The sequence below is a fragment of the Antechinus flavipes genome, chromosome 2 (genome assembly GCF_016432865.1).
Source record: "Antechinus flavipes isolate AdamAnt ecotype Samford, QLD, Australia chromosome 2, AdamAnt_v2, whole genome shotgun sequence".
Taxonomy (NCBI): Eukaryota; Metazoa; Chordata; class Mammalia; order Dasyuromorphia; family Dasyuridae; genus Antechinus; species Antechinus flavipes.
The window spans coordinates 613,867,651-613,890,181 of record NC_067399.1 but is presented as its reverse complement, the minus strand read 5'-3'; the positions used below and the strand labels follow the sequence as shown (position 1 = coordinate 613,890,181).

General features: G+C 38.5%; 1 protein-coding gene across 6 annotated transcripts in view; it reads left to right on the top strand.

Annotated features, from left to right (window-relative positions):
• SLIT1 (slit guidance ligand 1) overlaps positions 1-22,531 on the top strand; it is a 256,670-nt gene that overhangs the window by 9,685 nt on the left and 224,454 nt on the right. For 5 of the 6 annotated variants that reach the window (XM_051981770.1, XM_051981769.1, XM_051981767.1 and 2 more), the window contains exons 2-4: positions 13,492-13,563; positions 15,447-15,518; positions 21,337-21,408. In XM_051981770.1, coding sequence (XP_051837730.1) covers positions 13,492-13,563; positions 15,447-15,518; positions 21,337-21,408 — 216 coding nt within the window. The remainder of the gene's footprint in view (positions 1-13,491; positions 13,564-15,446; positions 15,519-21,336; positions 21,409-22,531) is intronic. The other variant, XM_051981768.1, reaches the window with a different exon arrangement.

Here is a 22,531-nt window from a genome sequence, read left to right as displayed (position 1 = left end):
GTGCATTATACCTTCTGATTCCTTTCTGAACTGCAAAGTTTATTCTCTGCACTCTGCATCTTGGTGCAAAGCTCTACTTACAGAGCCTCATTTTTCCCCCCGAGATCCTGTCTTGGACTTTCCATTGCCTGCTTGACATTTGCAAGTAGATATCTGTCCACTTTCTCCACCTTTCCTTCCCATTGGCCTCTCTTCCCAAGCTTTTGGATTTCTATTGATAGCATTATCTTTCTGACTCTTAAGCTTGAAACTTGTGAAAAACCTTTGATCTTCTTTGCCCTCACTGCCACAGAGCCTATTAGTTTTTAAATTCTATTTCTCTTACCTCTATTTGTCCTTTCTTCTTCAGTTATAGCCTGATAGTCCAGGTGTTTTATTTCCTCTCATCAAGACTACTGTAATAACCCCATCCCTACTTGACCTCCCTGCCTAATTCATCCTTCACACAGCTGCATAAAAAATCTTTCTTCATATACAAGCCGACAACATCATCGCTCAGCTCACAAATATTCAATGGCTTTCTATTGTCCATCGGAGAAAATATGAACTTTTTAGCTTGACACAGGTTTCATTGCTAGAAGGGAAGTTTAGAATTCATATACTCCAGGGCTTCTTAAACTTTCCCACTTGTCCCTTTTCACCCCAAAAGTTTCTACATGAGCCCAGGTTTATGGGTATATAAAATAAGTATACAAATCAAATATTTACTGATAATAAATCATAATTTTGCTACCCCCACATTCAGTTATGAGATGCTGAATGGGATCACAAACCAGTTTAAGAAGCTGGGATCTAGTCCTTTCCCTTTTCACAGATGAAGAAATAATCACAAATAAATATTTATTAAGCAATTACCATGTGCTGGGTACTGGCAGTCTGTCTGCTATACCACATGTGCCAGTTGTAAGCCTCCTTACCCATAAACCCATTTAATTACACTTTTCCATCCTTCCTTCCTTCCTTCCTTCCTTCCTTCCTTCCTTCCTTCCTTCCTTCCTTCCTACCTTCCTACCTTCCTGCCTCCCTCCCCTCCTTGCCACCTTCTCTTCCTTCCTTCCTCCTTCCCTTCTCTCCTTCCCTCCCTCCCTCTTTCTCTCTCTTTCTCTTCCTTCCTTCCTTCCTTTCTTTCTTTCTTTCAACCTATTTTTCCAGGTAAGACTCTATTTCCTACGACTTTGTTGACATAGAAAGGACATCTTTACAGCACTCCAATATATGGATGCTCTATATCCTCTCAGCAGTGCTCATTACTATGGAATAGAACCCCTTCTCCCAGCTAGGCAGGATGTAGTTTGGAGAGCAGGACCCAAGAATTAGTGAATTGGAAAAAGGATTTAAATTTCTGCACACAAGATACTAATAAACATCCTATGTACTTTCTTTTAAGAATATTAAAAAACTTTACTCTTCTCATTCAACTCAAACTATCTTTGCATTTGTATTCTATAGATACAATTGTTGTTTTTAGGGGGGTGGAAAATTGCAGGGAAGGAAATAGGAATCTTTGAATGCTAGAAAATTAAAGGAATTCTCCTCTTACTACTTCCTCCACTCCCATCCTCCCCACCACAACCTCTGCTTCTTCCTTCAATCTAGGTTGTCACTTGAAAGTGAAAGGAGGCTCTGATAAACTGGGAATTCCCAAGTTCCTGGTGACTGTAAATTCTATGTCCCCTTAAATGAAAAAAAGGAATGCCTGGCAGGGTACCAGCTTGCCCTGAAGCGGCTTTTGAGGATTGACCCATATTCTTTATTCCCATCCTGCTCCCCCCACCTTAATTGTTTAAAAATGAATATTTTACTGTTTTTTTTTTTTTTAACATTGCTTCCACTTCTTAATCCCAGCACATCCCCCCACCTTTCCAATTCCTCCCTTGTAAAAGAAGTAGAGTTAAACAAAGCCAGCCAGACCATTGGCTACTTTTGTCAATGTGGGCCTCCTGCCCCTCCTATGGCTTACCTTCTCCTGAGAATTGGAAGGTGTGCCTTATGGTGCGTTCTCTAAAGTCAAGATCGGCCATCATGTCTTTTCCCTTTACCTTCTTGTGGCTTGATTTGTGTGCTTGCTGAGGAGGAGCAGCATGCAGGATTAGGCGACCTCCAACAGTCCTTTGTGGACATCTGGATGACTGCTCGAGGGGGACTCTGTAGGGAGGAGTCCTTGTTAGGTATAGGTTGGATCCCATGACCTCCGAGGTCCCTCCTGATGGCGACATTCTATGATTGCATTAGAAGTTTGGAAGAGGAGGTGGGATGGAGAGGGCAAGATTGGCTCCTGTTATTGGGATCAGCTGGGATATCTGCTGAGCAGCCACCTCCAGTTCACTTCAGTTCAACACTGGCATTAGCAGCTCAGCAGGACTCTTACTTAATGGGATTTTCTTCTCAAGTGCAGTAATTATCGCCATACAAATACTTATTACCCAGAGCAGATGATGACCAGACCTTGTATGGCAGCCACTGAGTGCATGGCATAGCATGAACCCTTTTGAGACAGAGGGTCTTGTCTTTTTTTCTGGGGGTTGCAATTGGGATGATCATTTATTCATTCAGCAAACATTTAGTAAACTATATATACCAAACATTGAACCAGGTTCTAGGGATGTGAAACCAGAAAGAAAGTCCCTTTTCTGAAGGATCTGTCAGGGCAACACATCATGTATGAGGACAAATGCAAATATATATATACAGACACATATATAGAAAGACATCTCTATAGCTCTGTCTCTGTATGGCTCGCTATACACATACAACATATACATAAGTAATGCGACTACATACATATACATATATATCTTTCTATATAGCTATCTCCCTACATATATATACAACATGTACATACACAATGCAAATATATATATATACATATATGTTATGTGTATATATAGGAAAACTGACAGAGACAGAGATTCAGAGACAAAACAAGAGAGACAGAGAGACAGAGACACACAAACAGAAAAGACAGAGACAAACAGAGAGACAGAGAAGGGAGAAAAAGATAGAGAGAAAGGAGAGAAACAGACACAAAGAGACAGAAAGAAAGAGAAAGAGAGAGAGGAGAGAAACAGATATATTAAGGGAGACAGATACAGAGAAAGGGAGAGAAACAGATACAAAGAGACAGAAAGAAAAAGAGACAGACAGACAGACAAAGAGAAGAGAGAGAGAGACAGAGACAAACAGAAAAGGGAGAGAAACACAGAAAGAAAGAGAAACAGACACAAAAAGACAGAAAGAAAGAGAAAGAGACAGATAGAAAGAGAGAGAGGAGAGAAACAGACACAGAAAGAAAGGAAAGAAATAGACACAGAGACAGAGAAAAAGAGGAGAAAGAGAGAAGAAAGAGAGAGGAGACTCAGAGAGAGTGACAGAGAAGAGAGAGAGGAAAGAGGAGAGAGAGAGAGAGAGAGAGAGAGAGAGAGAGAGAGAGAGAGAGAGAGAGAGAGAGAGAAACTGTTGGAGAGACAGAGAAAGGGAGGGAGAACATTCGAAGTAATTTCCAGGGGAAGGGCATTAGAAACCTGGGGATTCAGGTTGGGCTGCATGTTAGGAAGTTATTTTTACAAGAAAAGTTAACAAGCATTTATTACGCTCCTACTGCTTTGTTCCCTTGAGCACATTTGAGCTGAGCCTTGAAGGAAACTAAGGATTCTACAAGGTGACGAGGAAGGCCTTTCAAACAAGGGGCTGGGAGAGGAGTTCGGAAATTGTTGGGGGAGGTGTAGAAATGAACATAAATGTTTTATAGATGAAGACATTGAAGTCTGGAGAGATTGAGTGACCTGTCTAAGCCAGAATTTGAACCCAAATCTCTAAATCCAAAGCTCAGATACCACAGAGTCTTCAGATTATGAATGAGGTGTGTCATTTTTTTCGTGTGGCCAGTTTCTGACTGCTCCCTGTGTTGTGACTTTGGAATATTCTCCCTCATTCTTGGGCCTTCATTGGTCTATCAGTGGCCAGTTTCTTAGCCCATCCTGTGATTTCTGATCCCAGGATACAGTGGATCATGGGATTACAGATTTAAAGCTGCACAGGACCTCAGAGGCCATCTAGTTTAACCTTCTCATTTACAGATGAGAAAACAGAGACCTATGGAAGTAAAATGATTTTCCTGAAGTTTTCTTTATTCTTTCAATCATGTCTGATTCTTTGTTACCCCATATAGGTTTTTTTTTTTTTTGACAAAAATATTGGAGTGCTTTGCCGTTTCCTTCTCCATTTCATTTTACAGATGATGAAAGTGAGACAAACAGTAACCCTGTGTGTGACTTGCCCAGAGTCAGGCAGCTATTAAGTGTCTGAGGCCAGATTTGAACTCAGGAAGATGCATCTCCCAGATTCTAATGCTCCAAGCAGTAAATGAGGAAAGTGGGATTTGAACCCAGAGCCTTTGACTCCTAATCCAACCCTCTTTCCATTGTATCACTAAGTAATGAGAGAATTTTTGTTGGTATTGAAGTGTCCCCTGGATTTCATCTTCCACCAGAGAGGCCCTCTGGACAGCCTAGCCCTTGTTGCAGTTTCTGTAGCTTCCAGGGAACATTATGTCATTTCTCTGTGACAGCCCGATTGTTTTCCCGTCCTGTTTTCTGGAGCCCGAACTAACAAGAACATCATCCCGGGGCCTTCACGGATGTAAATGGCTTCACGATGCCCAAGTTCCCAGACAAACCCATGATCACTCATGTGGCCATCAGGGCTTCATTCAAACCTGCACTCTGGAAGGAAGTCTCAGAGGAGACACTTGTGAGTTCTGTCTCAGGGTTTCTCCCTCTGGGGTTCTCTGCTCTGTCCTCCCCATCCTGAGGCCCAGAAAGATGGCAGCAGTTTATCCCTGGAGATCTCCAGAATTGCCTTGGAACTGACTTAGGTCAGAAGAAAATGAGGGATGCTTGAAGGGAAGCTTTTCCTTCTCTACTAGGTTCCTAAGCTGTGTCTTCAACAATTCAACAAGCATTTATTCCTCCTGCTCTCCCTGTACATGTCTTCCATCATTTCTGCCCTGAACACCCAAGTGATGTGAATGCCTCTAATAGCCGCAGTGGGACCATATGGCAACAGGCCCTTTTACTTAAGAGAGAGTCTGTGATTTAGATCTTTCTTGTTCCCAGATTGACTGTTGGGGTCAGGGGTCCCATGAAAATCTCTGTCTCTGTGTCTCTGTCTCTTGTCTCTGTATCTGTCTCTCTCTCTCTCTCTTTGCCTTTCTCTTCTCTCTGTCTCTTCCTCTCTTTGTCTCTGTCTCTGTGTCTGTCTGTCTCTCTCTGTCTCTCTCTCTCTGTGTCTTTCTCTTCTCTCAGTCTCTTCCTCTCTTTGTCTCTGTCTCTATGTCTTTCTCTCTCTCTCTTTGTCTCTCTGTCTCTCTCTCTCTGTCTTTTTCTTCTCTTGTCTCTTCCTCTCTGTTTCTGTCTCTGTGTCTGTCTCTGTGTCTGTCTCTCTTCTCTCTGTCTCTTGCTCTCTTTGTCTTTGTTTCTGTCTCTGTCTCTCTGTCTCTGTCTCTCTCTGTCTCTCTCTCTCTGTGTCTTTCTCTTCTCTCAGTCTCTTCCTCTCTTTGTCTCTGTCTCTATGTCTTTCTCTCTCTCTCTTTGTCTCTCTGTCTCTCTCTCTCTGTCTTTTTCTTCTCTCTGTCTCTTCCTCTCTGTTTCTGTCTCTGTGTCTGTCTCTGTGTCTGTCTCTCTTCTCTCTGTCTCTTGCTCTCTTTGTCTTTGTTTCTGTCTCTGTCTCTCTGTCTCTGTCTCTCTCTGTCTCTGTCTCTCTCTCTGTCTGTCTTTCTCTTCTCTCTGTCTCTGTCTCTGTTTCTGTCTCTCTCTTTGTCTTTCTCTTCTCTCTGTCTCTTCCTCTTTGTCTCTGTGTCTGTGTCTGTCTGTATGTCTCTTTCTCTCTGTTTCTCTGTCTCTGTCTGTATCTCTGTCTCTGTCTTTTTCTCTCCCTCTCTTTTTCTCTGTCTCTATCTCTCTCTCTTTCTCTTCAACCTCCCTCTTTGTTTCTTTCTCTCTCTATCTCTCTCTCTCCCCCTCAAGTCTGGGACCAGCTTAAGAAAACTTTTCAAAGAGTAGCTGTCCCGCCATCACCAACTCCTCCTCTTTCTCCTGGATTCTTCCCTCAGTTGCCCGAGGTTGGCTCTCTTAACTTGACGTGCTGAGGAGATCTGCGCTGACTCGGTCCTTTTCCTCCCTAACTCTGCCATCATATACGGTGCTTAACTCTTATTGCGCAGAGATTGTGTCTGAGAATCATGAGTGATCCTGGAAATGGTGGCGAGTAGTAAGGTTGCCAGTAACCATGGCAGCAGCAGCTGCTAACGAAGCTTTTGTTGGCTGGTATCCATTTGGGAAGAGTATTCCTGGCCCAGAGTGTTGGGGGAAAAAACAAACAAAGACCATGATGTGCCCAATTCTGCCATTGTTCTAACACCATTTGTAACCAAATTGGTTTTAGTGCAGATTGGTCTAGTGAGCCTCTCTCTTTTGTCTTCCCTTTCCCTTTTGATAGAGATTTGAGTGAATGAGATTTCCAGGGGGACATGCTTCAACTGACTGTTCCTCTTGGACAAGACTTTTCCTTTGGCTCTTTCCTGTACGACTCTATTGAAAAACAGCTGCCCTCATCCAGCTGGACCAATATCTCCAAGGGAAAGTCAGGAATATAAGACCTGTCCCTTTGCTTATTCATTTATTCACTTTATTCATTCAGCAAATGTTTATTAAATACTTCCTGCTCTAGGGAAATAGGAACATTTACTTATTTCTGATATCTGGCAGAATTTTTTTTCATTGTAATATTTTATTTTTCCAAACACATGCAAAGATGGTTTTCAACATTCACTTGTGCAAAATCTTGTGTTCCAAATTTTTCTTCTTCATCCTGCTACCCCTTCCTCGAGACAGCAAGCAATCTGATATAGGTTAAACATGTGTAATTCTCAGTAGAAGAATTTTTAATGTCTTCTTAACCTTCTTCTTAACCTCCCTTTTGTCTCTCTCCTCCCCAGTGGAGTCAGTCATAGAAGTAGATTTCCCTTTGAATGTTTTAAGTCCCAGCATAACTCAAACAGGACATAACAACCTATAATAACTTTATTATTATTTATCAAATAAATATTTATTATTATTTAATGACTACTTTAATAACTGATGTTGGTGTATTTCTCAGGAAGATGGGTTGCAGGACATGAAGACTCAAGAGTGCTGGGGTTAAGGGCTCAGAATATTTTTTTATTTCCATATTATGCTAAGGAAATCTTAGAGGGTTATTGGGTTTATCACAAAAGCTCAGATATGGAGTTCATGATCAAATTTGTTGTCTTCTGAGGACATTTGAGAAATCCCTGTATGTTCCTAACTCTTCCCAATTGATTTCACCTGGGTTGAGATTTTCTATTTGACTTCTTGGCATGGGGCTGTCTTAGAGCCCTCAATTTGGGGCTTTCAGATCTAAGTTTTTATGTGACATTTACTGGCTGTGCATACTGGGCCAAGTCTCTGCTTTCAGATTCCTCACATGTAAAAGTTGAACTAGATTATCTCTGAACTCTCTTGTACATACCACGGTCCCTGGTTAACTGATTCATTGTGCCCTGGAATATTTTTTGTTCTTTAGGGTTTAGTACAGGTATGCCTTGGAAGAGAGAGATTTTGAAAAAAAATTTCAACTCTAGTTGTAATTAAGACTTCTAGTAAGAAATATTTTCTCCCATCAATCCTACTCATCATAAGCCACTTATGAACAGGCCTGTTAGATAGGTTGGCAGTCAGAGCCATTCAAGACCTGAGTCCCCAGGGTTTGGAATGAATAGTTCTGGCCTTGAACTCAGTATCTTCACAAAGATGGACTCATATACTCACAGACCTTTTTACATGGGTGAAATTGGTTTGGCCCCATGGGTCTAGGTCTAAACTGGGTCAGAGCCTTCATTATCCATGGTCCTGAAGATCTAAAGGGAACTAGTTAAGTTCTAGGTTCCCACTGGAAAATTTATATCAGAATTTTACCCTAGGGAATTCAATTCTACTTAGATTTCTGACCCCCTCCCTATTCCCTAGGCCCTTCACCCTTCTTGGAATCCCCTGAAGGCCTGTTCATACCTTCTAGCTTCCCCAGGCAGCTGTTGGAAGATCACCATGGTAACTCTGGGGCTCTATGATCAGAAGGACCACCTGTTGGAAAAATAGGAGCATAATAAGAAAGGACCTTTTTTCCCCTTTCACTCAGAAAGATTTTGCTGAGATTTCAAGTGAAAGTGATTGACCCCAGGTTGGAAACATGATCTTGATAGGCAGTCATGCTGAGAAGGGCAGGTGGGATTGCCCATTGGAGGCAATTTTCTCACCATAAGTGGTAATAATTTCCCCTTAAATGCAAACTTAGAACTTTATTAGCCCTTTAAAGATGTTTCTTTCTTGTGGGGGAGCTGCAGCTTTAATGGTTCTCCCCTGAGGTTGAACAGCACTTAGTTTCCAGGGTCAGAGGAGTGTGGCTGGAGAAGCAGCTGTTACTTGTGCTCTGAGCATTTGATTTGAGGGCAGTGGCCTAAATATGGGGCCATCCGTGGCTTTTCACACCCCATCAGAAAGCAATCTGACAGGATAGAACTCCAGGGATCTTGGCAGGGACTTTCATTGTTTGTTATCTGGACTACTTTTTGTTAAAATAGAAGGATGACTATAGTATTTAGGGGTACAAAGGATGAAGAGGCTGTAGGTGATATTGTAGGGTACAAATAGGAGAACTTCCTAGGATTCTGGAAAACAGCTGAATCAAGTGATAACTGATTATTTCAATATTTCTTCTCTAAATATGTAAGGGAATACATTAATCAGAATTGGGCTGGAGTATCCTATATCTGAAATGGGGAGGGGGATATCCAGCTTGCTGGAGGTTTCTCCTAGATCTCTCAACTTTAATGTATTTAGGGAATTAAAGAAAGAAGGAAAAATAAGCCCCCCAAATCACAAAAGACAAATAAAGATGAAAAAATCTCAGGAGGAAGTGGTAATAAAATTCCACAAAAATGGCATAGGGCATTGAAAACAACAGTGAAGGCAGCTAAAAAAAGCAGAATGACGGATAATTTGGTTAAAACAGAAAAACAAGCTCAGAAAATAATTAGAAAAGATTTGGAAAAAATGCAGATGAAAGCAATGGGTTTAGAAGACCAAATAAAAAGAAATCTCAGGATTAGTGAAATTCTAGAAAATTTGAAAGAAAGGATAATCATTAAGACTGATTTTGGAAAATTGTACAATAAAATTTTTTCGAAGTGTTGGATTTGTTATTGAGGGAATTGATTTGAGTCCCATCTCAAATACTTAATTAGCTTTGTGAGCCCGAGCAGGCCATTAAACTCTCAGAAACTGAGTTTCTTCAACTGTAAAAATATAAGAAGTAATACATATACTCCCAGCTTCCTAATGTAGTTATTGTGAGCAAGCCTTAAAACATTATATTGTTATGAGTTACTTTTATTGTTGTTATTATTTTTAGCATTTTAAAGTTTTAAAACCCAAATGAAATTCTGTAAATAGTATTCACAGGAAGCTAATAAAGAGAAATTTAGCATTTAACTCACTTAGAAGCACACCATTATCAAACTTCAAAACCACAATGACACAAGAAAAATCTCTTCAAGCCACCTAGAAGAAGAAACAGATAACTTATCAAAAATCATTGCTGGGGTCTCAGAAAATTAGTTAAAAAACCAGACATGATTAAAAATTTTTGGATATGATATGTAAAATTTTTAAACATATGTCTTACTACCAGAAATAAATCCCTGCCTATCTAAATTCCATTGGAAAACAAAGGACGGACATTTAAAACACAAAAGGTCCTCAAAGAATTTATGGAGGAAAAAAAAACATGTTTCAAAACAGCTTTTTGGAACTGAACTGTGGAAACTCAGTAAGGAAAGCTAAGTACTTGGAACAGTGGCTATTTTTCAATTATGATCGAATTGTTGTTATCTTAATGAAAGAACCTCCAAAGGATACTTAAAAATAACTGCATTATTGATTAAATTTATAGAATGATACAAGCTGACCTTGGGGTGGAGAAGGCAATAGAATGGCAAAATAAATGAACAGAACTAAAGGTGATATAATTAAGAAGTTACAGATAAACAAAGGGAACAAAGTAAAGCCAGGTAAATAATGGGTAAAGAGTTGGGATTCGTGGCCATCTGCCAATGGATGAGAAGCTCTTATCTTTGTTTTGAAGGCTGGGAAGTCTTAGATAGAGGCTATTTAACTTTTTGTGTCCTGAACTCTTTTGACTGTCTTGTGAAACCTATGGACCTTTTCTTAGAATAATGTTTTTAAATAATTGAAGGCAATGATAAATTTCTTCTAGATGTTAGTGAAAATAAAGATTTCCATATCCTAGTTCAAGGATCCCTTGAAATCTCTTCATGTACCCCAGGTTAAGAACCCCTCTTTTAGAGATTAAATTGTTCAATCATTTCAGTCCTATTCGACTCTTAATGATCTCATTTGGGGTTTTCTTGGCAAAGATAATGGAGTAATTTGTCATTTCCTTTTCCAACTTATTTTACAGATGAGGAAAATGAGGCAGATAGGGTTAAGTGACTTCCCCAGAGTCACACAGATAGTGAATGTTTGAGGTCATATTTAAATTCAGGTTTTCCTCATTCTAGCCCTTATGTGCTATCTACTGCATTACCTTGCTGCCCATTTTAAAGATATTTAGAGTTACAGCACAAAACTCAGGAATAAAAAAAAATTCTTTTATTGAAATTTTCTTAGTAATAGAAATAACAAAATAAAGTTTTATTCCTTTATCTAAGATCCTGTTACATTTCTAATACCAAAAAAATGTTAAATTTGAAAACTGCAGGATTACATTTAAGTGAATTGCGTTTTCCCATTAACAAGAAAAAGGTATAGAGAATGGATGCAAGAACATAGTGTAATAGCTGATGTGCTTTTCCCTTGACCTGGAATAGAACCCTGTACATTGGACCTGAGAACTCAACCTTCACACCTAGGTTTTCTAGAATCCAGGCTGCAGCCCTGAAAGAAGAGAATTTTTGCATATTTAGAACTCCTGCTGTAGGGCCCAAGCCAGTTGAATGGTGAATGAGTGCAAACTGGCCCACTTGGCCCACTTTATCTACGGGCTGGCATAGGTTTCAGCATCCTATTCTTTCCACTCTGAGATTTTCACTGTGCTGTTCTTCTTTAGAACTTCCACGTCCCTAGAATAAAACTCTATTCCCCTGCATATATTATCTTCTGCTGTTAGAATGTAAGGGCAGGAACCTGTACCATTTAAAAATGTGTCTTTAATGCTTAGCACAGTACAGGCACATAATGTCATTCATTCATATTGCCTAGAGGATACATGTTTAATGCAAAAAGATTTACACAGATTTAATCAGAGACATTTTAAATGACTGAGAAATGGGGATTTAATAAATATTTAGAAAGAACTTATTGGACATAGTAAGAATTTCCATTCTTTTTAAGCATTCATGGAACATTCACAAAAATGGATCATGTTCTTGGCCAGGAGTGAAGCCATAAGCAAATTTGGAAAGATATAAATTGAAAATACATTAATGGACACTAATATATTAAAACTAGGAGAAAACAGTGATAGATGATCAATGCCAAGATATTTGTGAGATTTTTAAAAGTAATTTATTAATGCTTTGGTTAAAAAAGGATTTAATAATAGCAGATTACCTTCAAAGATAACAACAACAGAAATAGCACATAACTCAATGTAGGCAGCCAGTTCAGTGCTTCGAGGCAAATTTATAGCTTTGGATCCCTCAATTAGCAAGAGAGACAAAGAATGAATTAACAAATTAGGTCTGCATTTAAAGAACACAGAAAATATGCAAAGTAATATACTAAAAGGAGAGTAGAAAAAGAGGATTATTAAAATCAGATCAGAAATTAATAAATGGAAAACAAAAAAAAACAATTGAAATGACTAATAAGTTATTTGTATAATCAAGAAAGTTGATTAAAAAACCCCCTAAAACTTTAATTTAAAAAGAGAGAATTCAGTTACTAGAATTAGAAGCATAAAGGAGACATGGTAATGAGCAATAAACTTAAAAAAAGATTTATGCTAATAAATTTTAGAACTTAAGAAATAGATGAATATCTGCAAAAAATATCAAATACCCAATCTGACACTCCTAAAAATAGATAACCTAAGCAGACCAATCTTCATGAGAATTCAATTAAGTTATTAATGAATCTAAGTTCAAATCCTAGATATCATACTTATCAATAATAAGTGATATTTTTATTGTACTTGCATTTTGTAAAGCACTGTATATACATTATCTGAGCATCATAACATCATTTGAATATCATAATATCAGGTTATTTTCTTGTTATTCAGTCATGTCCTACCCTTTAAGAGTCCACTTAGGATTTTTTTGACAAAGATACTGAAGAGGTCTACCATTTCCTTCTCCAACTCATTTTACAGGTGAGGAAACTGAGGCAAACAGGTTAAGTGACTTACTGAGGTTCACACAGATAATAAGTGTGGGAGATTGGATTTTGAACTCCTCAAAAAGATTGGTCTTCCTGTCTCCAAGCATAATGCCTTATCCCCTGTGCCACCTACCTTCCACCTAAGTCAGTCTGAAAGTATAGGTATCAATAATAATCACACCTGATTATATAGCTCTTAAAAGTTTGCAAATACTTTACATACATTATGTCATTTGGTCCCACAACAACCTTGAGACAGGTGCTATAGCTATTATCATCATCCCCTTTTCATAGATAAGGAAGCTAGAGTTCAGAGAAGTGATATAATTTGTCCAATGTCACATTCTGACTTCAAGTCAAGAATTCTTTCCACTTATTTTACATCAGGATCAGAGCCAATAGAAAAACACAGCAGGAAGGTATGTAGCAGTTCTATTATTTATAGACCATTATGATTAAACGAATACAGATGAGTGGGATAGTGACTTGCAGAGTAGAGGTCCAGAAGATGGAGGGGAGGAAGTTTTTCCTTATTCTGGGTAAGGGATGGCATGTCAATGCAGGGAATAGCTAGTAGTCCAATTTAACTGGACATAGAGTAAACGAAAACAAAAATATGAAATAGGGCTGGAAAGTCAGCCAAAGGCAGGTTATGGAAGACCCTAAATAGAAGGTTATATGTTTTGAGTTTTATATTTTAGACAATAGAGAACCATTGAAAATTTTTGAGCTAGGAAGCAACATGGTTAGAACTCTGCCTTAGAATGATAATTTTGGCTCCTATGCGAAGAAAGATTTAAAGAAGAGAATTTGAGATAGGGAGACTCAAAGAAAATTCATAAAATGCCATTTAAGGCTATGTGATCCACTTGTATCTTCAGGTATGTCAATTGGGAAACCCAGTGTCCTATTTAACAGATGGTAGGCATAAGTTGGCTAGTGTGGATCTGGAAGAGAGCCCTTTCTCCTTCCTCCAGGCTGCTCACTGCATGTTCTTTCTTCTTTGCTCCTCTAGGGAACTCAACGGGAATAACATCACTCGGATCCACAAGAATGACTTTGCAGGACTGAAGCAGCTTCGAGTGCTGTGAGTCTTTCCTTTCTTTGTCTTCCTCCTGAATCCCCTGCCCATTTCTCTATTTCCTTGCCTGTTCTCTGCACTTTTGCTGCAAGACTAGCAGGATCAATTTTGGACACAGAAATGAGATCTGAGAATGTCCTGTTAGGGGCTAAGTCGTGGCCCAGATTGGTAGAGAACTATCAAGGAGATTAGAGTCATTCTAATGTGGGTTATAAGGTGGCCCTTTCCAAAGAAGTTACAATCAAAGCAATGATATAGGGAAATGGAGAAAAAAAATTTTTTATGCTTCTGAAGTCTCCAAGCCCCTTCTATCTTCTATGGTCTTATGCTATATTAAAGATTAGAAATTATATATATAGGACCTTCATTTAATGTGCTTTGTAAGAATCCTGGCCATATTGAAGGTCCTCCATCTGTGGTCCAGTGATTCTGGGAATCATTGTAACAGAGTGGTCAAGATTCAGAAAACCTGAGTCCAGATCTCACCTCTGACGTCTGCTACTTGTTGACATTGGGCAAAGGTCCAATGATCCTGGGAGCCATTATGATAGAGTTCTCAAGATTCAGAAGAGCTGGGTCCAGATCTCACCTCTGATGTCTGCTACTTGTGTGACATTGGGCAAAGTACTCAACTTCTTTGCTCCTCCAATTTCTCATCTGTAAAATGGAGGGGCTGGGGCAGACGGCTTGTCAAGTTCCTTTTTGGTGATATTAGATAACAATGAAGGTCCCTCTAACGCTGATATTCTATGACTCTGTGGGCTCTATAAGGTTGACCTTTATGTGTCTGATTCAGGAACAGTAGAGACCAGGTGTGATGTATTTCTGAAGCACCGTAATGACATACGTGTCTGATACAGTCAAATGTAAATGGAAACTACAACCAGGCACAAATATATTTGGGAGCCTAGGGATCCAAGCTAAATACCATAAAATCCCAGGATTGTACGTTTACAGCTTTAAGCAACCCTAGAGTCTAACCTCTTCATTATACAAGTGAGGAACCTGAGGCAGACAGAAATTAAACCCATTTGACTAGGGTTACAGAGCTAATAATTTAAGTTTTCCTCATTCCAAGCCCAGTACTCTTTCTGCTAAGCCACCTAATTGTTACAGTTTAAATCATGGCAAGAAAAGGAAAGGAAAGGTTAGTTGTAGGAGACTATGGGCCCATCCTCCATTTCTCCTGCTTCTTTATTTACATGGTGGTAGGAGTTGGGACATAGAAAAGCAGGACCTGTTCAATTCTGTACCAAGAACAAAGATGAAGTTGCAGCTTTACCATTGCCTTGAAATCTTGCATCCTTTCATTTGGAATACAGGGAGATGTGAGATTAGGGAGGGGATGGGGAAAATAAAGAACAAAACCAAGAGCTTGTGTATGGGTAGTGATGATTTGGCGTAGGTGTCTCATTTTCATCCAAAGCAGATGGGGGGCAGTGGGAGGGTTGTGTGATGTCTGCCAGCTGCCAGTGCATTTTCTGCCCTCATAAGCTCTGCCCAGTTGGCACAATCCTTTGCCCACTTGCAGCATCTTGTACTTGCTGCTATACTGCCTGGACATGTGCCTTCTGGGTTGGTGCTGGAGGCTTTGCTGGGATGGACACTCATGCCAGGGCCCAATAGACCAATGCCCCCTGCTCACTGCCGACTACACTAGGTTTTCCCTTGCTGTATTTGTTATGTGGCAGGGTCTGATTCTGGGAAGAAGTCTTCATTGTTGAATTCAGCAGACTTTAAGGAAATCTCATCCATTCAAGAAAGGTCTTAATAGGAAGCCCCTGGGTTGTGCACTTTATCATTCTTTCACTAAGTATCTTGGCTTGAATTTACCTCTTATTTCTTGGAGTACTTGACCTAGAGCAGCCTTTGTCTCTTTGGCTCACCAGACAACTGATGGAAAATCAGATTGGAGCAGTGGAGCGAGGAGCTTTTGATGACATGAGGGATCTGGAGCGACTGTGAGTATTCACAGGGCATAAGGATGGGGGAGAAGTTGGATTTACACAGGACTCCATGCATGAATATTTTTACTCATGGTGTCCCAGCCATATATCTGAGGCTTGTAAGAAAATAGAACAAGAGGAAACTATTCCCTTTCCTTCTTCCCACCAGTTTTGTATAATGTTTTATTGATGCACTTTAAAACACATTGCTGTCATTTCCAAATACATTTCTCTCCTCACAAGTGATAATGGCTTAGCTGACAGTTAGCATTGAGTTATCCAGCAATAGTTTTAATTGGCTATTATATCCTTGCTGTTTGACATGATGCTGATTGACAGCTCAGCCAGGCAGTGATGGGGGACACAGAACACTGAGTGACCCTTTATGGGTCTTCCTCTGCCCACCTTGTCATTGGTTCAGCACAGAGGTCTGGAGGGAATATGTGCTTTGCTTCTCTGAAAAGCAGGGGCAGCAGTGGGATATTGAAGCATCTTGTTGAGTAGTTCCCTTAACCGTCTCTCAAGCAATTGTGGAGGTAGGTCATCCAAGTGGGTTCTATCATGGAAAGAATGGGAATGACTTCAAATCACTGGAGTTTGCCAGGATGGTTAAGGCTCTGTTAGACTTCATGAGGAGGATGGCTGGAAGAATATCTTCCAACTGGAGCCGTGATGTAAGAGTCATGATTTTTTTTTCAGCCATTCCCTGACAGGGTATGCAGTGGGTTGCCATCGGATGTACTGAGGTCTCTTCTCTATTCCCTTTCCAGCTTTTCTCTGCCCTGATCTGATTTAGGAATTCTTAGGAGATATGTCTAAATCCATCTTTTTAAATAGAAGGTGATACAAAGGAGAAATCTGGAGGAAGATGCTATTCAATGTGTGTGTGTGTGTGTGTGTGTGTGTGTGTGTGTGTGAAGTGAGGAAGAAGAGAGAATTTAATTCTTTCTGAATTAGTTGTATGGTACCAGACAGATCATTTCACATCTTTGGGCCATTGTTCTCCTATTTGAAAATAAGAATCATAGTCTTGTTTCTTCTTAGGGATTGTATGAAGGGGAAAAACCATTGTGCTTAGAGGAAGAAGCTACTAGAAATTGAAAACCCGAGTTATCATTTACTCTATAATGGTTAAGGAACTCGAAGCTGTTTCTTCCCATTGTTTGGAGGTTTACAAAGTTTTTTTCCTTTCAAAAATGACTTTTTTCCCCTTAGGAAGACCATTAGAATAAACCCTTTTTACTGACAGGCAGGTAGGAAGGTATAGCCATAAACATAATATCTGTACTAGATTGGACCTTTGTGATCCCTGGAGTAGAAGAGCTGACCTGCTTTGTGTAGTTGATGATAGTTATTTTCCTGGAGTTGATTACGGGATGATTACAGCCCTAAGGTTAGCCAGCCTGCAATGGCTATGTGATTTTATGGCTGCTGTTAGAAATTAAGAAAAAATTTGAATTTTCTTAGTTGTTCACATATTCTAATGATGTTTCAGAGTTCTGAAGCTCCAACTATATGAGAAATGTCTTAAGCTGAAGTGTGCTTGGCACATAGTAGGAATTTAATAAATGCTTCTTGAATTGAATTGAGACCAGGGGCTGTGTTTTACATTTCAGTATATTTTATGGCATCTAGCATAATGTTGAATTTTTAATAGAACTTAATTACATGTAATTGAATGATTCCTTGAATTTCAAAACATTTGACCTTTATTTCTGGAGATATCAGATTGTCAGCCTGTGCAATTTTGTGAAAAGGATAGAACTTAGAAATTAAGAGAAACATGGGAAGAGCTGTTTGAATTGATGCAGAACCTAAGGAACAAAGAGTATAACAATTATGACAATGAAAATAAAGAGGACATTAAAATGAAACTAAATGTTGAATAATCATAATGACTAATCTTGGTGTCCAACAAAGAGATGTGGAAATACCTCTGTCTTTTCAAGAGAAAGGTGATAGATTATAGATGAATATTACATGCACTGTCAGATTGGGTGATTGGTATTGTCTAAAATTTTTTTTTTGGTTATAAGAATGCTCATTTGATAGTGTTGGAGGATATATCTGAAAATAGCTGTGATATAAAGACAAAAAGTATCAAGAAGGCTTAGGGTTTTTTTTTTTTAATTAAAAGAATATAAATGCTGTGTTAGGCCATGCAAACTACTATTCTGTTTATGACAGTGATAGCAAGAGACATTTTTTTCCCAATGGGATTAGATGACTTCAATAAAATCAATCTGAAAAAGTTAGGTGTATACTTTAGGTATCCCAGAATTCCTTTATTGGTTTGTTATGAATCTATTGTTTATGAATGTAGAACAATAGAACGTTAGAATTATAGAACTTAGAATTTGTCTGATGTAATCCAGAGGAGACTTGTTGAAGATCAGCCAGCCAGGAGACTAATTTCCACTCATTTTCCTAGCTCATTTTGTATCTCTTTAAATTGTTAGCTTTAAACTTTTAATTCTTGAGAAAACAAATTCTAGAAGTTTATTGTCTATAGTATAAAGTGATGCTTTCTGAAAAACTTTTATTGCTATTTATTTGCCTTTAAACCTATATATGGTTTAATGGATGGCCATAGTTTTAGAATACTGAGGTGTCACAAACAAGCCCATATTTCCCCAATCTGTAAATATGATTTTATGGACTTCAATCATAAATTCTCTCATCTTCATTTTTCCAAACAGGAAAGTATTCCTTTTTTGAAGATGATTCTCAGAGGCAGATTCTTCATGCCAAATCTTTATCATATTATACTATTTCAGTTCTCTTGGGTTGTTCTTTGATTATCCTCCTTTTGTAAGTATAATTTGAAGGATTTTAAAAATCTGAAACATGGAAAAATATCCTTTTACTAAAAATCCTTCTCTGGTGCCTCATTGTAGGATGATGGTGATTCAGGATAATCAAAGGCAGAATCCAAACTCTGGGAGGTCCTCCTAAGTTGGAAAGATTTTGAGCAGAACTAAGTGACAAAGTGCATGTCTGTCTTTTGGGAATCTGTCTGGCTAAGTTCAGAGAAGCTTTTTACCAGAAGTTTGACCATAGCATAATGAGTATTTTTGGCCACAGAATTCATAGAGTGTCTGCCAAGGGTAAGCATGATTGTGATACAAATTACTAGAGTGTCCTTGTGCATGAAATTGTGCATCCCTTAAGCTGAAATATGGGCAGAGAAGAAGTTTTCATGAAATTAAGAGAGAGAAGAGTCAAAACCTCAAGATCCACTCCAAATTGTTGATAGAATTACAGGAGTTAGAGCTGGAAGACATTAGAATTAATATAGCCCACTTCATTTTACAGATTAGGAAATTGAGAGTGAGAAATGATCTAGCTTGTGTCCCCTCGTACTTGAAGGCTTTCCTGATCCTCCTCAACTGATAGTGAGGGCTCCTTCCCTCTCTTAAAACTACTTTATACTACTTTTTTATGAATTATATCTATATGTCTATATCTATATCTATATATAAATAATTTTCTCTCTAAGAAAGTAAACCTAAGGAAAGAGACTGTTTCACTCTTATTTCTGCATCATCAGTGCTTATCTGAGTGTCTGGCACGTAGTAAGTGCTTAATAAATGCTTTCTTGTTTGGCCCAAGACTATATAGTTAGTGAGTGATCAAGCTGGAAGTTGAAACCAGTCCTCTGCCATTTCTAAAATATATAGAGAATTGACTCAAATTTATAAGAAATCAAGTCTTTCTCCAATTGATAAATGGTCAAAGGATATGGACAGACAATTTTCAGATGAAGAAATTGTAACTATTTCCAGTCATATGAAAAGGTGCCCTAAATCACTATTGATCAGAGAAATGCAAATTAAGACAACTCTGAGATACCACTACACAGCTCTCAGATTGGCTAAAATGACAGGAAAAGATAATGAAGAATGTTGGAGGGGATGTGGGGAAACTGAGGCACTGATGATACATTACTGGTGGAATTGTGAACAAATCCAACCATTTTGGAGAGCAATTTGTTCATATCCTTTGATCCAGCAGTGTTTCTACTGGCTTATATCCCAAAGAGATCCCAAAAGAAGGAAAGAGACCCACATGTGCAAAAATGTTTGTAGCAACCCTTTTTGTAGTGGCAAGAAACTGGAAATGGAGTGAATGCCCATCAGTTGGAGAATGGCTGAATAAGTTATGGCATGTGAATGTTATGGAATATTATTGTTCTGTAAGGAATGACCAACAGATGGTTTCAAAGAAGCTTGGAGAGATTTACATGAACTGATGGTAAATGAAGTAAGCAGAACCAGGAGATCATTATACACGGCAACAAGAAAACTATACGATGGTCAATTCTGATGGACGTGGCTCTTTTCAACAATGAGATAATTCAAACCAGTTCCAATTGTTCAGTGATGAAGAGAGCCATCTACCCCCAGATAGAAGACTGTGGGAACTGAATGTAGTTCTCATCACAGCATTTTCACTCTTTCTGTTATTGTTTGCTTGCATTTTTGTTTTCTTTCCCAGGTTTTTTTTTCTTTTTAGATCTGATTTTTCTTGTGCAGCATTGTATGGATATGTATACATATATTGGATTTAACATGTACTTTAACATATTTAACATGTATTAGACTACCTGCCATCTAGGGAAAGGAGTTGGGGGAAGGAAGGGATAATTTAGAACAGAAGACTTTGCGAGGGTCAATGATAAAAAATTCCTATGCATATGGTTTGTAACTAAAAAGCTATATAAAAAAAGAAACCAAGCCTCCAAACTCCCAGTCTCATATTCTTTCTCTCACAATAAAAGACTTTCCTCTCCTGGATTATCTTTCCTAGTCAGGTTACATTTATAGAATTCAGAGTTTCTTCCTTGCCCCTTGGGAAAGCTGTAACTATATTGGTAATTTTTCCAGATAAATTAAAACTTCTTATAAGATGACCCATTTAAAAATGCTCTGACAAATAAGTGTCATTTAAATGGACTGCTAAAAGTAGATGTGTAAGTATTTGAACATATGCCCTAAATTCCCTTCTTTCTCTTTTGTTTCTAACTAATTGCCCAAATTTAAGTGAATCTGTGTAGGTTGTCTTTGGTAGCTTAGTTATCTGCACTAGGAGAAAGTTTAGGCTTCAGGATTTTGGAGTTCTGTTAATAATGAAAACTGGCATTTTATAGCATATATCTAATGTGAAAAGTACAATGAGAGTTTCAGAAGGCAAAAAGGTAGATTTGGGCAAAGTGAAATAGGGGCACAAGAGATATGGATAGGAGGGAAAGAAAGGCAGAGATTCATGGGGATTCTCAGTGGAGCCACAGAAATAGATGAATTCCTGAGCAAGAGATGAAAAAGCGTATGTGTTGGAGGTTAGTTGCAGGGCAGATGTCGATCTCTTGGTCTGGCCTAATGGTCAAGTAGTAGTCAGTAGAGTCATGAATTCTGGCTGGTTATTGAGGGCTTCCAAATCCACCTCCCTTATAGTATTCTCCCTGAAGTAATTATGAGGTCAAGAAAATAGTGTGACCAACACTGTTTAATTCTGTTATTCACATTTTTCAAATGTCCAGCTGTTAACCAGAAGTAACCAACTTTCCTCTTACTAGACTGATGTCAGTTGAGTGACTAGTTTTCTTTAGTATTTCATAACATAATCACTACATGGAGCAAAATGCTAAAATAAAAAAAAATCAGCTATGGGATATGAGTGCATGTGACTGTATGTGTGTACATGTACATTTACACATAAACCCATTATTAGGAAGAATTGAGATCTCAACATTGTTCTATAGTAGAGCAAAATTTTCCTTTTCCTCGGAAAACCTAAGTTATTTTAATTTTTTCTTTTCTTTTCTTTTCTCCAGACGACTGAACCGGAACCATCTGCACTTGTTACCAGAACTACTGTTCCAGAATAACCAGGCACTTTCAAGACTGTGAGTAACCTTTTTTTCATCCTTAGAACATTTTTCTGTTCTTGTCATTCTTGGCAGGATGAGTGAGGAGCACTGGGCAGTCGGTGAGGATTGCAGCTGTAGAGACTTTTCTTAAAACTGCCTGCCATCAGCTTACTTCTCACCTAGTCAAAAACATTCTTTGAATCCAAGCATCAGACTCTTTTCATAAGAACGATACACTCAAATGTTACTTTAATATAATAACCCAAGTGGTGTGTACTCTTACTCTTAGGGGAAGGAGAGATCATGTTTTTCTAACAGTCTTCCTGGCTACAATAGAAGAAAAAAGGGAAACATAATGAGAGCATGTGATTATCTTCAATGATATCAGCTTTAACAGGTTGGGCTTGTAATAACCAAACATCCCTGGCTTCTTTTTATATCCTGTTTTGAATCTGGGCCTTCAAATCACAAACAAATTCTGTCTCTGATGGTATCTGTGTGACCCAAACCAAATCATTTAACCTTTTTCTGTCTTGGACAACTCCCCAGGCTTTAGAATTGGGATCTGATCTGGCAAAAGGAGTTCCTCATTCTGACAGCATCACAGATCCTTAGTGTTTTTGCATAGATTTTATCATCTTTAGGCTTAACTAAGCCCTTCTTTCATTTATTTATATCTTAATCTTCATCCCATGAGGCATTAATAAACATTTTCTATCTATAAGACATTGAGTTAGCTCTGGGGAAATATGAGGGAAAAGACAGAGAAATAATACAAACATAAAGAAAAAAACAAAGATAGTATTTCTCTTCTCAAGGAAATCTAAACTCTAAAAGGGGTGATCAACACAGATTATTGGTTGATGTTCTAATTTGTATTAAAAGAAGAGTAGGAAATGAAATGAGATCAGATTAGGGAAGGTTTCATGGAAGATATGGCAGATGAACCATGTCTTGAAGGATGGATAATAATAATAATAGCTAGTATTTTTCTAGCACCTTAAGATTTGCAAAGTGCTTTACAAATATTATCTCACTGAATCTTCCTTGGGGACAGATACTATTATTATCTCCATTTTATAGATGAGGAAACTGGAGTACAGAGAAGCTAAATGATTTACCTAGGCTCACACAGCTAGTGAGTATTTGAGGCAGAATT